The sequence below is a fragment of the Sprattus sprattus genome (assembly GCF_963457725.1).
Source record: "Sprattus sprattus genome assembly, chromosome: 6".
Classification (NCBI taxonomy): Eukaryota; Metazoa; Chordata; class Actinopteri; order Clupeiformes; family Clupeidae; genus Sprattus; species Sprattus sprattus.
In genome coordinates this window covers 29,896,298-29,912,069 of record NC_137925.1, presented here as the reverse complement: position 1 = coordinate 29,912,069, position 15,772 = coordinate 29,896,298, and the positions used below count along the sequence as shown (strand labels likewise).

The 15,772-nt window shown below is 40.2% G+C and overlaps 3 protein-coding genes across 3 annotated transcripts; 2 read left to right on the top strand and 1 right to left on the bottom strand.

Moving 5' to 3' along the window:
* The first annotated feature begins 424 nt into the window (after positions 1-424).
* On the top strand, positions 425-5,309 carry upf3b (UPF3B regulator of nonsense mediated mRNA decay). The gene is made up of 10 exons (XM_080841122.1): positions 425-631; positions 1,379-1,485; positions 1,570-1,676; positions 1,760-1,858; positions 1,950-2,060; positions 2,159-2,202; positions 2,314-2,502; positions 2,629-2,789; positions 3,008-3,323; positions 4,275-5,309. The coding sequence occupies exons 1-10, from the start codon at positions 518-520 to the stop codon at positions 4,410-4,412; spliced, it is 1,386 nt and encodes a 461-aa protein (XP_080697248.1). The 5' UTR covers positions 425-517; the 3' UTR covers positions 4,413-5,309.
* A 2,342-nt stretch (positions 5,310-7,651) lies between these two features.
* Positions 7,652-8,951, top strand: rpl39 (ribosomal protein L39). The gene is made up of 3 exons (XM_080840428.1): positions 7,652-7,706; positions 8,030-8,133; positions 8,749-8,951. Exons 1-3 carry the CDS (start codon positions 7,704-7,706, stop codon positions 8,795-8,797), a joined length of 156 nt encoding a protein of 51 aa, XP_080696554.1. The 5' UTR covers positions 7,652-7,703; the 3' UTR covers positions 8,798-8,951.
* A 485-nt stretch (positions 8,952-9,436) lies between these two features.
* sowahd (sosondowah ankyrin repeat domain family d) lies at positions 9,437-11,215 on the bottom strand (the record flags this gene model as incomplete). The annotated part of the gene is made up of 2 exons (XM_080840936.1): positions 9,437-9,504; positions 10,384-11,215. 2 exons carry the CDS (start codon positions 11,213-11,215, stop codon positions 9,437-9,439), a joined length of 900 nt encoding a protein of 299 aa, XP_080697062.1.
* Positions 11,216-15,772: the final 4,557 nt, after the last annotated feature.

The following is a 15,772-nucleotide window of genomic DNA, read 5'->3' as shown; positions in this document are numbered from 1 at the left end:
GCTACCGTCAGAGCCCATAGACATATAGGTCTTTGGTAGAGCCCGTCTACGGTCAGAAAGAAAGAGTTCATAGTATATTACGCCACCACTTCTTTTAAAAGGACACAATTTTGGCTCATCCAAAGAGAGAGAGAGAGCACCCAAGACATAAAGTACACCACTGAAGGACTGAAAAAAAAGTTCAGAAATGTAAAGCGGAAATGCAAAGCAATTTTGTAATATATATATATCACAAACATTATAATATATATATATATATATATTTATATATATATGTTTTTATTTACACACGCACCACGCACTCATAGGTATAGGTAAGATGAGGTATATCGAGTTCTATCATCATTCATTGTTAAGAGGAATCTGTTATAAAATTTCATTTTCACTAAGGCGCTGGTCGACCTAGCTTGCTGTTGTCAGTAAAGTTCAGAGTGGGCTGTTCAGTAGCAACACAAATAGTTGAGCACCTGTTTACTAACCACGATTAGTGTTCGCTAGACGACGGGACTGCATAACAATGAAAGAAGACAAAGAAAATACTCGTCCGAGAGAGAAAAAAGTGGAGATTAAATGTGAAGAAAATGAAAAGCCTGATAAGCCATGTAAAGAGAGAAAGGAAGCAATGACCAAGGTAAATAACCATTAGCTAGTTAGCTTATCCTATTAGCAACTTAGCTAACAAATATCTGGTCGTCTCGGACTTGTTTTTTTTATAAACTGACGGTATCTACTTTGGCATATCTGACCTTAAATGTTAAAGAACAGTTAGTGTCTTAGTTTGTGTGGTTGTATGGGGACTTAATTTAGGACTCGACAACAAAATTGTTCTCTATTTTAAGTAGCTCAGTTAAGTATCGATACCTAGCTAGTATAGTGAGTTAGCATCAACGGTAGCAACGTATTTCAGCAATGTTGTTGAAATGAGTAATGTTAATGTTTAAATTCAAAACAAATACGTAATAGTGATCGGTAAGTTGCAGATTCTGTATGTGTTTAATTAATTGTGACACCAATTCGTTGTAGTCTGCGGTGCAGCTCCTTTAAAGTGACAGTAAAGCTGAGATAGCCGTTAGCGATACAGCTACAACGGTAGCTGGCTGCGCAAGTTACGTGATGGATTTAACTTGGATCATGTTATCTGCATAGTGACTTTGCGTTCGGTTTACTCTTTTAGCCAGCGAACGATATACTTTCATGATTGCAAATTTTAGCTATTCCCAGCGCAATCTGTCCCACTATGTGTTTATCCTTTCTTCTAGTTTCAGATAACGATAGCTAGTTAAACTAAAAGGCAATGGAGGTAACCCATAGAGATATGAGTGTAAAAACATTGAAAAGGGTTTCTGAGAATTACATCAGTATTTGTATTTTTGGCAAGATTGTCATCAGACGTCTCCCTCCGAGTTTAACAAAGGAGGAATTACAAGAGCAGCTTCAACCCTTGCCTGAAGTTGACTACCTTGAGTTCTTTTCAAACGACACTAGGTAAGCTCTTGTGGAACTAGTGTTATTGGTCACTTTGGCATCTGCTGTAAGAACCCTAGCTCATGACGTTTTCTGCCTTTTCAGCCTATTCCCACACCTCTTCTCCAGAGCATACCTAAATTTCAAGAATCAAGATGACATTGTACTCTTCAGAGATCGCTTTGATGGATATGTCTTTATCGACAGTAGAGGTGGGGCATACTCTATGCTCAACATACACATTCTTTTAGTCTGTCCAGTTGTGTGATCTACTTGGTTTGTATATTTGTCATAGGTCAGGAGTATCCAGCAGTTGTGGAGTTTGCTCCATTCCAGAAAATTGCCAAAAGGAGGAGCAAGAAAAAGGATGCCAAAATTGGAACAATTGAAGAAGGTTGCCTTTTAAGAACTAATACTGTTATCTCATGGTGAAGTCATTTGGTCTAAATCTCATTCATGAAATTTGGCCCACCTCTTATGCACAGATGGTGATTACAAGAAGTTCTTGGAGTTGTACAATGGAGACGATGAGAAGCTGACCTCTACTCCAGAGACTCTGCTTGAGGAGATAGAGGCTAAAACCAAAGAACTTATTGGTATATTTAGACATATATTTATACGAATATTTCTGTCTGTGGCAAATTAAAACAATTTCAAAAGACCTTACATCTTTTCTTTCCTCCATCTAAATCAGCTAAGAAGACCACTCCTCTCTTGGACTTCCTTAAGAATAAACAGGTAAAACCATTTCTTTGATCAGAAGTGCTCCCATACTATTTATTGAAGAGTTTCTGAACAAAAGTATTCAGGCTTCTGTGTAATGTTTTAAAAACTTTCTTATAAATACAGAGAATTAGGGAGGAGAAGAAAGAAGAGCGGAGAAGAAGGGAGCTGGAGCGAAAGCGCTTGCGGGATGAAGAACGACGCAAGTGGAGAGAGGAGGACAGACGGAAGCGGAAGGATGCTGAAAAATCAAAAAAGGGAGAGAGACTCTCTGAAAAGGACAAGGAACAGTCTAAGGAGGAGCCCAAGATCAAGGTAGTGTTTGTGTTTTTTATGGTCCAGTTACAGGGTGCATGAATGATGAAGAAAGCCTTATACCTTAATGTTTGAAGTTCATGGTTTCATATAAAGACTCAAATTTTGTCTGTCTTTGTTTAATAGCTCCTGAAGAAGCCTGACAAAGCTGATGAGGGGGAGACTGAGAAGCCCAAAGAGAAGGTGAAGAGAGCAGAGCGAGAGAAGTTCAAGGAGGACCGAGCTCCTGGATGCTCTGACATTAAGAAACGCCAGAATGGAGAAAACCGAGAGGACAGGCCCAGAAAGTGAGCATTAAAAACGTTATGAATGGGTTCTACAGATTTGATTGATGGTCAACATAGAATGAGGATTTGACCAACTTTACCTGTTCTTGAAAAAACACCAAGCAATGTGTCTCAAGGTGGACACCAACCTAATCAGTACAGATTACTAAGGCAGCCCACTTCACTTTAAAGTTCGATTTTTATATTGGGTAGAAAACAATTGTGTTTTGTGTTTGAAGGTTGGATGAAGAGGGACGCAAAGACTACAGAGATCGGGATGCAGACCAGCTGAGGGAGCGAGACCGGGAACGCCGTCAGAAAGAGAAGGAGCGAATCAGACGACAGGATGAGGACCGGCGTAGGAGGAGAGATCGCCATGATGGAGAGAACACCTTCAAGAAGCGAGAGGATGAGGGAAGGAATGATAGAGAGCGTTGGGAGAAAAGGAGAAACGAAAAAAGTGGGGAATCCTCCAGTCATGCTGATAAACCAGACAAGTCTTCTAAAGACCACAAGAAGGAAGAAAGTCTCAAAAGAGACCGGCTTAGGAACAAGGTAATACTCAAAAACTGTGTGCATCTACTCCATTTAAAGGGTCAATCAATCTATAATTATTTAGCTTATTGTCATTTTGTTGCCGCTGTGCTGTTGACAAGTAACATGCTTTAATTTAATACATACACATTTTTGAATGTACAGATTTTTATCAATTTCAGAATAAACATTAGTTACTTTTGACTATAAGATACATCATGTTGCAGTGTGTCGTATGTTAGCCATTTCAAACGCCAAAGATTAGAGTCTCTGAAGAGTCTAATCTGAAGAGTATCTCAAGACTGATCTCTGGACTGCAACATACTGCCAAGCATGAATACTTGATTTCTGCAAAGTATCTTTTGTATCACATCAGGAAAAGGATAGTTGATATCTGTGTAGATGCAACATTGCAGATGGTATTTATCTAGAAAACATTAACCCTGTGTGCAGAGGTTGCATACATTCACTTACACCTCTGCAGAAAGGTGCCCAGGTTTTTTTTTCAGGGGACAAGATGTAATGGCAGGGTGGGTAAGAGTGAAGTTGTTGAACGTTTAAATCTCTCAAGCTCAGTGTTCTGGATGTGCTAATAACTCTCAGTATCATATCGTTTGACACATTAACATCATATATCCCAAAAGAATCCATCTGAATGATGGGCAAATCACTTTAACGGTGATGAAAAATTAGGGATGGCAGTGCTAGTCCACATTGAATTACCTTTGTGTTTGATATATTCCACAGGAATCTTTTATTCTTACCATAACATACTTAAATATATAAACAGAGCGTAAGATGTATTTCAACGTATTTCTATGAACATGAGTGGTAGATCCTTATCAGGTTTTCAAAAAGACTGCCCAGCATTGCATGCCTTGTAGTTGCATTGTGACTGGTCCCGCAGCACATATGACACTGGTTGTGTACGCGACAGCTACGGTACTTTAATAGTTATTTCTGTTCTCCCAGGACCGGCCCGCCATACAGCTCTACCAGCCAGGTGCCAGGAGCCGCAACCGGACCGGAGGGCCAGCGGGCGACACTCATGTGGCCAACAAGAAGGCTGATGGTGAAGGCAGGAACACCCAGGAGAAGGGGGAGGAGTGAACAGGCTTAGATCCATCAGCGCTAGGCCTGTTGGCCACGGCAGAGGGGCTTTTGCTCGGGTGCAAAGGGTATTGCATTTGGATGTTGGGTGCCCATGACATTTGCACCTCTAGGACTGGGCAGTTCCTCTCCCTCTAGCTCCCTTTTTGGAAAGATGGCAAACAAAGATGGATAGGCCCTACAGTGCCTGAATGAACCACTCTTGATTGTGTCCATGAGAAAGGCAAGGGGAAAATGCAATCCATTAAGGATGGATATAGCTGAACAGTGGGTTAGGAGAATGGAAAAACCAAAGTAATTTCTCAATGTCAGCTCAGAAGTGACCTTACTGTTTATATATGCCAAAATCGCTAAATCAAACAGCCACACAGTGTATTCAAAAGGTACTTCTGTAAGCTTAGAGCTCATTCCTGTTCTAGTAATGCAAGAAGACATGGAGAGAGTTCTGCAGTATTTCACTAGACATCCATTGGAAACTTTACTTTGCTTCCCTAGGGGTTATGTCACAATTAGAACCTTTCTGTAAGTCTTTAGATGTCCTACTTGCCATTATCCTCTGTCTATTTTTCTAGAGCCATGTTTGTCATATTAATACATTCTGATATAAGCATTTTGCTCTTGTCAACATTTTCCATCCTTGGATGCAAACTATCTGGCTAGGACCATACTCAGTGGCCTTCTCTACCCTTGCAGATTAGGGATTGCTCATGTGCAAAATAAAGCTGCACCACACCAAACAACAAACTTCTTTTCACTCATAAGTTCCTACCTTTAGCTACCCATAATTTACATTATTACACCAGTTCAAAAGGTCATTAGATTTTACTTTTATGATTGGTACAGCCTTGTAAACACAAAACTGAATGACATTTTTTGGTAATAAACAGTTGAACATCATTGTGGTATGCGGATATCATTTCAAAGGGAAGGTGGGCTGAATGTGAGAACCTTTATTTCCAGGTTTTCCGTAGGACGGTCTTCAACATTTGAGTCAAAATCGATCCGTTCCCTTTAAAGCAAAGTCCATGATTCTAATCCAACACCTTTTTTTGTGTGGTCAAATTCAGGTAATTTGTCTTCGCCGATTTCTAGCTGTCTTATCAGTGTGCATCAACGTGTTGCTTCAGAAGCACAGAAGTGAGGACTGGAATTGAAATGGCTGTTAAGATCAAATGGCAACATTTCTCCAGATATTGTGGACGGAACCTTTTTTATGTATGATGGCAGCAGTATGAAGATGAGGATAGAGGATGCCCAGACCACGGTTAATTTGCTTGTCAGGTGTGTGTTGCTGAACTACAGCTGAATAGGAGACCCAGAGCTACCCATAATTTACATAATTACACCAGTTTAAGAGGTTATGATTGCTACTTGTAACCAAAAAAATGGATGAAAACTTGTTTCCCCTAATAAACCATTGAACATCATTGTGGTATGTGGATTTCATTTTCAAAGGCAAGGTGGGTTGGTTGTAAGTAAAAACATATTTGGTAAAATACATATACACTACTGAGTGTGGAAACACTGAGACATATTCTTGTTTTTGAAGGAGAATCTCACCTATTTAAAGCAACAATAAGGAGTTCTGTTCAAAACTGGCAAACATACTACCTGAAAGGCATGCAAAAACCTTGCAATCACCACCAACAGCCCAGTTGACACTGAAAGAAGCAGGGTATTCCAACCCCGGTACACAGAACTACATAGGGCATTTCCTGGATGGCTAGTGGGAAAGACACAGGTGTTTATCTGTCCTTCACATGCCCATATGCTATCTAAATGAATTTGAGGATTGTACCAAAACAAGTTGCCTATAAAACCATACCTCAAAAAGTGTTAAATTGTTGCAAAGTTGCATTTTGAACACCTCACTGGAGTCATTCCACGTTCCAGCTTGCTTCAAGACCTCCACCATTATCCCCGTCCCCCCAAAAAACAAAGATCACTGGACTCAATGTTTATGAAGGCATTTGAGCGATTTGTGCTGCTTCACCTCAAAGCCAACACTGACCCTCTACTGGACCCCCTGCCGTTTACCTACAGAGCCAACAGGTCTGTAGACGATGCAGTTAACATGGCCCTTCACTTCATCCTCCAGCTCCTGGACTCCTCAGGAACCTACGCCAGGATCCTGTTTGTGGACTTTTAAGCTCTGCCTTTAACACAATCATTCTGGCTCTGACAAGCTCTACCAGCTGAGTGTGCGTTACTCCACCTGCAGGTGGGTCACAGACTTCCTGTCTGACAATAGGCAACACGTGAGGCTATGGAAGCATGTCTCTGATTCCAGTACAACCGTGGTCAGAACAACCGTGAGCTAAATGCTCTGAAAACAGTGGAGATGGTTGTAGACTTTAGAAGGAACCCAGCTCCACCCAAACTCATCACCCTGAGAGACTCCCCAGTCAACACTGCGGAGTCCTTCCGCTCCCTGGGCACAATCATCTTCCAGGACCTCAAGTGGGAGCTGAACATCAGCTCCCACTTGAGGGCAGGTAAGATTGTGGCCGATCCCTCCCACCCGGGTCACAAACTCTTAGAGGTCCTTCTCTCTGGCAAGAGGCTGTGGTCCATCAGGACCAAAACCTCACACCATAAAACCAGCTTCTCCCTGGCCGCAGTTTCCTTATTAACAAGGCCCGGGACCCCCACCTGACTTGGACTGTTATCCCGCCCCCACACCTCAAGTCTGTGTTATGTTACCACACACTACATTGCACACTGCACATTGCACATTCACTTTTGCACTACTGCCCTGCATTTAGCATTTTAGCTTCTACTTTACTTTTTAATATACATTTTTAAAAATATTTGTATCATATATACTGTGTTTTATATTCTCTTATGTGTAGTACTTGGTGTGTTTTTTTATGGTTTATGTGTAGTACTTTAGTGTTTTTATGCTCACTGTATGCACCTATACACCAGAACAAATTCCAGGTGGGTGTAAACCTACTACGATTCTGATTCTGATAGTGTTACTTTAAATAACACAGAATTGATGAGAAATATAGTCAAGTCATTGCTAATGTTGTAAAAAAAAAAAATGATTAACGGAGTATTACTGTCCGATCTTGAAAGGAATACCTATATTAACGTGAAAGTTTGAATTGCCAAATTCAATCAATCAATGTCCTTGCAAGTATCCAATCCAATGGGTGTCGCTGTCTGTCCAATAGGTATGTAATTTGCCGCGCCCCGCCCCAAAATGCGGATATACAAGACCCTCGATTTCCCATGTTTCTCTCTCTTCATCCTCCGCCATTGTGGTGACAAGACAGGGGAGACGTAATGGTGAGTGGGAAATCTTAAAACATCTTAAAGAATTAAGGGTTTTGTGACAAAATGTTTGTACCACTGTTTCAAGATATTGGCCTTTGTTTAGAATATTGAAATATCTGTGTAATATTACACGTAAACATGGTGCTTTTTGCAGTGTTAGCCGATTGGCTATATAGCATAGCATAAACAGTTATGCATTTGGTGGAGGTTCCGTATGCTAACTTAGCTCTCTTCCGAAATGTGAGCTACAGTGGGTTGTTTTCACTTTGATTGCTCCAAATTGATTGCTTCTTGTCCGTGTAAGATCTGGGCTGATTCCTCGTGTTTCTGTTCAGTCGTCCCACAAAACCTACAGAATCAAGCGCTTTCTTGCCAAGAAGCAGAAGCAGAACAGGCCTATTCCTCAGTGGATCAGAATGAAAACCGGCAATAAGATCAGGTAAGGTTTGGCGTGTATTGTCGTCGCATGTGTATTCGGAATCTATGAGGTCGAAGTGAAGAGTTTTTCATTGCAGTTGATGTCGTTCTGAATGTAATGTAAGATGTCCATATCAACATTGCCCTTGTTTAGTTTGCAAATTTAAGGCTAACAAACGTTGGAGACTATGAGGTTGTAAAGCAGGTTGCAATTACAGTGCTTCATCCTGTGGGAGTACTGCCATTTATCCTGCTGAAAGTAAAGTTCACAGTGCTTTGGAATTATTTATCCTCGTCACTGACGTGATGGGGATGCTCTGAAGTACTGACAGTTATCCTTAGCCTAATGTTAACCATCTTATCTGTACCCTTTTAGTTTATTGATTTGATCAATGTTGCTGAAGATGGTGTGGATTTTAGAATGCATAGTCTATGGTCTAAACTGCATTGGTTGAATATGGATGCTTGTGGGTTGCTGGCATGATTGACCCTCAATCTGTTGGTGCATATGTGTGAGTGATGAAATGATGCTCGTCTCAAAACAGCTTAATCTTTGTAATTATGTGGAGAGACCTGCAATCCCTGTGCTATTGCTCTGCTCAAAGTGTTTTTTTTTTTTTTTTTTTTTTTTTGCCAGGTACAATTCCAAGAGGAGACACTGGAGGAGGACAAAGTTGGGTCTGTAGAGTGGCCCATGACACTCTTTGGCATCTCCTGAACTCTGAGCAGGACCACCAACTCGAGCCTGGAGAGAAGCCATGGCATCTGGAACAGCGGTCTCTTTGTACAGATAGTAGGGTTTTGCTGTGACTCAATAAAACATTTGTTATAAGATCTGAACTTCTGTTGTGCCTCTTGCTATACGCAGTTTTTTTTTACTAGATATTTTGAATGTCAAAATTAAAATCCTGAGTTTCTGTAGGACTGTCCTCTCAATTTGAGTACAAATTGATGGGTTCCTTGAAAGCAACAATACGGTGTTCTGTTCCAAAACTAGCACGCTAACTACCTAAAAGGCATGCAAAAACCTTGCAAACACCAGCAGCCCAGCTGACACTGATTTTAGCTTGCCAACACATTTAACTGGTGTCTTTTGGCAGTATAGATGTCAATTTCATGTGTGTGTGAAGGCTTTTCCTCCATTTTTGCAGGGTACCAAAACTAGTTGCTATAAAACCATGCCTCAAAGTGTCATTGTTGCTTTAAAAGCAAAGTCCACATTTCTCTTCCAATACCTTTTCTTGAGGGGGTAAAATTCAGTTAATTTCAGAACGTTCATTGTGCACTTAAGAAAAATACCTTTTGTCCTGACCCATCATGTTGCTTCAGGACCACAGAAGTGGAACGATGCAGTTAACATGGCCCTTCACTTCATCCTCCAGCACCTGGACTCCTAAGGAACCCACGTCAGGATCCTGTTTGTGGACTTTTAAGCTCTGCCTTTAACACAATCATTCCGGCTCTACCAGCTGAGTGTGCGTGACCACACAGTGGGGTGGAATTTGAAAGGTTGCCATTTGAGCTCAACAGCCATTCTGTGGAAATTGTGGACTGGACCTTTTTGATATATGATGGCAGCAGTAGATGTTAATGGATGCCTAGACCATGGAAAATGTGCTTGACAGCTGTGTGTTGCTGAACTCCAGCTGATGAGACCCAGAGAGGAAATGATTTCAGTCCAAAGGTTGAGGGGGGCCGGTAATTGCACTGATTGGCGTTGAGTGAAGTTTGGGATTTATGTATTGTATACAAGGAGTGGGTTCCTCTCACTGAATGCCTGACCTACATAGTCTGACCATTGCTGATGTAGGTTGTTAATGATCCGAGTCGTAAGCTACAGATCTAGGCCAGGCAATTTGTTTAAAGTGTACACTATTGTAAAACATTCTGGGGCAAGTGAATCCTACAATGCATTGCACATAGAAGTTCAGAAGGAAGCCCCAGAATGCACCTCTGTTGACACAGCAAGGTTCAGTGGAATGTTGTGATGTGATTAACCCCACATGTAGTAGGCTATGTTATATTTAAATCTGACCACTGGGAACGTTGATTTTACCTCTAGGTTTAATATTACAAAATGATAAAGATTCGGAATTTCAGTCACAACAGCATTTCCACACTCTCAACCTTATTTTTGTTGTCAGTAGACGAATAAGTGAACACTAGTTTTTATTAACAAAAGTAAAAAGCGGAGAAAAAAACTTTTTGAAGGATCTAACCCGCCAGCTGTCATTTCTCCTGTCAAAAGCATTCTTGGGTTCCTCGTCCTCACCAGTGTTGCAATGTATTACGTCTGCTCCTGAGCTGTTGTTGTTGACGTTCTGCTGTCCAGCGCTTACATGCTCGTCATCCCAGGCTCCTAGCAGTTCCTTCATCTCCATCGGGGCGTTGCACTTAAGATATTGCCACGCTCGCCTTCCATTGTAGTCCATGATATCAATTTTGGCACCGAAAGCACCGACTAAAAGTTTTACCACCATGAACTGACTGTGCATAACAGCCACGTGAAGGGCTGTCAAACCACCGCTACCTTTAAAGTTGACGTCAACATGACAGTGCTCTTTTTCAGCATACCTCAACAGTTTAATAAGTGTTTCATGCTTCCCATACTTCGCTAACCAATGGAGAGCCGTGAAACCGCTGACAAAGTCTTTTCTAGTCAGAAGACTCAGATCCGAAGAGAGGTAAGCCGATATTGTCTCATAGGTTCCATCAACAACTGACAACATCCATGCGTGCTCCATAGGATCAAGAGCCCAGTATGAACTGTAATTGTTCCCTTCTTCAGAATTGGATGGATCATTCACCCAGCCTTCCGAAGTTTTTGAAGGCAGCAGAATACTTCCATAACCACTATTTAAACCATTATTCAGAACCAGTTCTTTCAGGTACTTTTTACGCATGGCAGGCGTGATACTTCCCTTGTCATATGTGTCCACTGCTAAAGTCTGCGAGACGCTACTGCCTGGTTCACATATCTGCTGTTTCTGAAATCTTGATCTGCGTGTGGACGCGCTCAAGGCTGCGGGGAGTGGTCGCATACCCATGTGTTCCAGAAAATGCGTCTGTGCCTCCTTACTGTTGCAGGAGGAGGCACATTCCATTCCATCAGCATCTGAGTGTTTATTGACAGGGGGTGATGCTGCTCCTCCCTGTGGAGGGTACAAATGGGTCTCAGGACTGATAACGTCTGCCAATTCAGAGACACTTCTGTTTATGTCACACATCTTTTTTCACTCTTCCGGGAGTAGCCTATTACAGTTTCTTGTTCAGAGGGCAAACGTTTATAATCGAGAGGGAAACGCTTGTCCGTCTGTTCTTCTCAGAACCTGAAAACGAAGAGTGATACAAAATTCAATTTGTAGTATTGAACAATGTAAATTAATATTTAAAAAGTGTTTAGCTTATATATTTGAATTTTGCATCAGTAAATACTTTTTTCCAGACATAGGCCTATACGCGACAGTTTCATGATATTGCACAATGTTGTTAAGCCCTGCAAATGTAACGGCATAGCCTATATTTAATAGTGATATCATATGTGATTCCTATGTATTCCTATAAGTAGCCTACATTATAGACAACATCTGTCGTTAGTTCCTTTTCTTCGTCTGATGTTCCTGTTTTTGGTTACAGCTTTGTAAAAGCTTCATGAACTTTCATCGAATTCCGTTGCTTTATCGCTTAGTAAAAGCTATTGACTGTGGACAAAATACAGGCTATTCACCTTAAGTAGGCTATAATATAGGTCTACCTAAGAACGATAGGTAACTCACCTGCTACGTCATATATGTAATGGCGTGAAGAAAACAGTGGATTTTACATTCAAACAGTCCACGGTCCAGACAGCATGTAATCCAACTTTTTGTGACTTAATTGTTTTATTTCTCCTTAGGTTCAACATCACCGAGGTCTCTAAATAGAAGTCCACGAAAACAAGAGTGTTTCGTTCACTCGCTTCCCTTGTCTGACTGTTCCCTCCCCTAAAGTCCACTTAAGTTACTGATACAAAGTTCAACCCTCACCCCTATGACGGAACTCAATAGAGCAATCAAGCCATGTGCCTGTTCGCATGCTGACTGTACAAAACGTAAGTAGGCTAACATAAATTATTTGATATCGCTAACTAACTAACTAATAGGCTACAAAAATAAGCTTACCCCATGGGTGTAAGAAGCCTCATCATATTACATACTAAAATAAGGCCTGCCAGTATAATGTCTTTTTTCAAGGTTTTATGTTATTGTTTTGTGCCCCCTTAATGCAATTTTTTTTTTTTTTTTAAATGTCACAATATGTTTCACCAGTAGGCTATAGTAGACCTAATCAATTAGACTAGTCCAGAAATACATGTGTGTGGTCTCCTACAAGGCCACAGCCCACAAGCACTGCTCTGACTTGTTGCCAGATTTGGAGATTTAGAGATTAAAAATATATATTTTCCATCACAATTCCTTATGAAATGGAGGTGCTTGTTATCTTCTGTCTCTGTCTGCAAAATATTGCAGTTTTTATATTAAAATGATATCCATTAAATTATCATAATTATTCAAATTATCTTCAGTAATCCAGTATCTCCAGTTCCCATCTTCTTTGTTCAGATATCTATCTTCTTGTGGTCGAATATATTATGTACAGGATTGAATGTGTTTTTAATAATACCTTTGACTATTTAAACAAACATATGTTCTGTATTATATAGTGAAGTCCATAGTTTGCCCCATTCTTGTTTGTGTATAGGCCTTATGTCTAAATTGGATCTGAAAAAGGTCATGGATTAGTAGGTTGCATGCGGGAGCTGCTGAAATGATTTTAAGACCCCTCCTTCAATCATCTGATCTGACATAGATAAACCCATATCTTTAGTTTAATCCTGCATTTCATTTGGATGAAAGAAAGTCAGTGTTTGGAGCAATCCTCATTGCTCTGGAAACCATAGGAAGTCTTTATTTTTGTGCAGTCTTCCGTACTGTCCAAGGATCTTGAATCTTTACTGGACCTTTTATTACTTAAAATGTAGATAACTGTAAGTGAGTTGCCTTAAATATGGACATGAGAAGACTAGGGATAGACTGGAATCAGGAGGAGTAGCCTTGGCAGTCATGCACTCCTATCATTTCCACTTGGGGAGGAGGGGGGGATTCCCATCTCATAATGTCCTTTCCCATAGTGGCACAGTTTAATGTGACACGTCATACGTTATGATGCTGCCTTAAGCAAAATCTTGTGTTCTATTTAACCATTATCTTTCATACCCTAAATATAATCATTTTGTCTTATTGATGCAGCTCAGATTTGAATGTTTATAGCAAAGAGCAAGAAAGCTTGATCCCTTCTCAAGGTCAAGAATTGGACCAACATACAGTATGTTTACTTTTACACATGAAGTTGGATTTGTATGCAACCATTACCCAGTTTATAAACACCAACTGCCATTACATAGCAGCCAGTGTTTAATTTCATAACCTCATTTTTCAATGGAACAAGATTTATAGAAAGTTCTCTGCACATAACTGTGATGTAACACCAAGACACTTACCTTTGCAGTCATAGGCCTGCTGATGTTTCTTGTGGAGAATAAGCTTTATAGATCTCTCTCTCTGATTTGCCATCACAGGTGTAATTGGATATTATTTGCAGCACTAAGCCATGTCTTATTACATAATCATTACGAGTAAGACTTTTAACACTTGTGCACTTGACTAATATTAGCAACCTAAATAATATGCAGGGAATGAGCTGTGACAATTTTTTTTTTAAATTCTCATCTCATTAAAATGTTACTATTTATGGAAAGGAAATTATTAAAATTGAAGGACATCTTTATTTGTCTCATATTCAAAAAAAACCCTCTCTCTTAAAAACATGTTTTTGCTCCTCCAGCTGCCAGTGTTACTGCGGTATGTCCTCTATAATGCACATCTGAGACTATATCTGTGCATAATGAATCCTGAGTATTTAGAGTCCTTATTCAACACACCCTTGGTGACCCCATTGGGTTTAGGTCAGAGTAGTGTAACAGTGGAATTAAATCTATGGTTAGTGAACCATTTTTGGACTGTGTCTATTGTTTTTGTGTTGGAAGACCAAACCAGTTAAACTTTCAGGGAGAAGAAGTGATAGGTACTATAATTTTTATATCATTATAATTAAGACCTTTGTCAGGTTTTTTATGGCACACACGACACACGACACCCTGGAACACACACACACACATATGGAGGCAACACAGGACCACACACACACACACACACACACACACACACACACACACACACACACACACACACACACACACACACACAGGCAGGCCTGAGGTCACTGTGAATTTATTTTCTGCTTTTCCCCATCCTGGGCCGTCCGCAGTGGGCAGCTTGTAGCGCCCAGGGACCAGGTGAAGTGAACTGTCCATCTTTGGTCAGGGATAGACATGTGTTCTATTCTTTTGCATGTTTGTTTCTGTTGGGAAAGGCCCTGGAGATATCCCACCTGAGCACTGAAGGTCTGGGGTCTATTGGTATGTTTTATAGTTTATGGTACAATCTACTCTAACATGTTAACCTTGGGAAGGAAAACGCCCATAGAACATAAAAGCCCACCTTTGTAATTGGCAGTGAGTACTTTACCTCTTTTTTTTTTTTTTACAGCAAACCCTCCTCATCTCTCTGAAGATACAACTCTTCCACAATTTCTTATGAACCTTAATCTTGTCTTCTCTAATCTAGCATTTAAGTCCTACGAAATTGAAATTAATGTCCCAAGGCACTTTGCTTTGTTGTTGTTGTTTTTTTTTTGCAATGTTTTTTCCTTGTTTGATTATTGCATTACTATTATTATTATTATTATTTTGGATAAAAGTAGCTGGTAAAGCCTAATGGTAAAGCCAAATAAGAAAATATACAGTAAATATATTGTAAATCTTGGTGTCATCTGACTGTGAAAGGTCTAACAAAAAGTTAGGTGCTTGATTTGGATTGAATGCAGAAGACAGAAAGAAGAGTCTCTTTTCTGCTTGATGTTTCCAACCATTTAGCTTTTTTCTTTCAGCCATGCCCTCAGCTTAGCAGCAGCCGGTATCTCCTCATGAAAAAGTTCAATCTCTACAGTCGAAATCAATTTTGCATGGCATTTTCCAGAAAATTACCAGAACTTTAATTGAGCTTAAGTTAGAACCCAAGTCTACACTAAACAATCGCATCAGGTTTTAAATCCTAAGACAATAAAATCAAACCCAAGAATTGAGCAGAAGCATGCAGAAGCATGGCAATAATAACGGTCAACAAATCAAAAACAAACAAGGCAGTGCAACAGACCTAAAGAAGAGTATACAGTTGGACTTTCAACAGTATTAATGATATATATATATTTCCATTGGTTCTTGTTTCACGCGCTTTACAACTCGGAATGCACCAAGTTAAAAAAAAGGGGACCATAAAACGATACAGAAAGTTGTATTTCTTTGTTAATGTTTTGAAGTCAGATAGGATATCCATCTGATTTATGAACACATTATTGGTTACACTTTTATGAAATGATTGAAACCAAATTCAGCCAAAAACAGTCTACGTATTTGGTGTATAGAATGGTACATTCTATGATGTATGAATTCCCCTCTAGTCTCGCTTTTGCGGCTTGTGCTATGCAGTTTCCTGTTGAGGGTA

What these genes read in the sequence shown, in the direction of transcription:
- rpl39 (XM_080840428.1), top strand. An exon ending in AAAACCGGCAATAAGATCAG is followed by an intron (nt 8,134 to 8,748) that starts GTAAGGTTTGGC and finishes TTTTTTTGCCAG; the next exon opens with GTACAATTCCAAGAGGAGAC.
- upf3b (XM_080841122.1), top strand. Translation starts at nt 518, where the DNA reads ATGAAAGAAGACAAAGAAAATACTCGTCCGAGAGAGAAAAAAGTGGAG. An exon ending in TAAAACCAAAGAACTTATTG is followed by an intron (nt 2,061 to 2,158) that starts GTATATTTAGAC and finishes CATCTAAATCAG; the next exon opens with CTAAGAAGACCACTCCTCTC. An exon ending in AGGAGGAGCCCAAGATCAAG is followed by an intron (nt 2,503 to 2,628) that starts GTAGTGTTTGTG and finishes TTTGTTTAATAG; the next exon opens with CTCCTGAAGAAGCCTGACAA.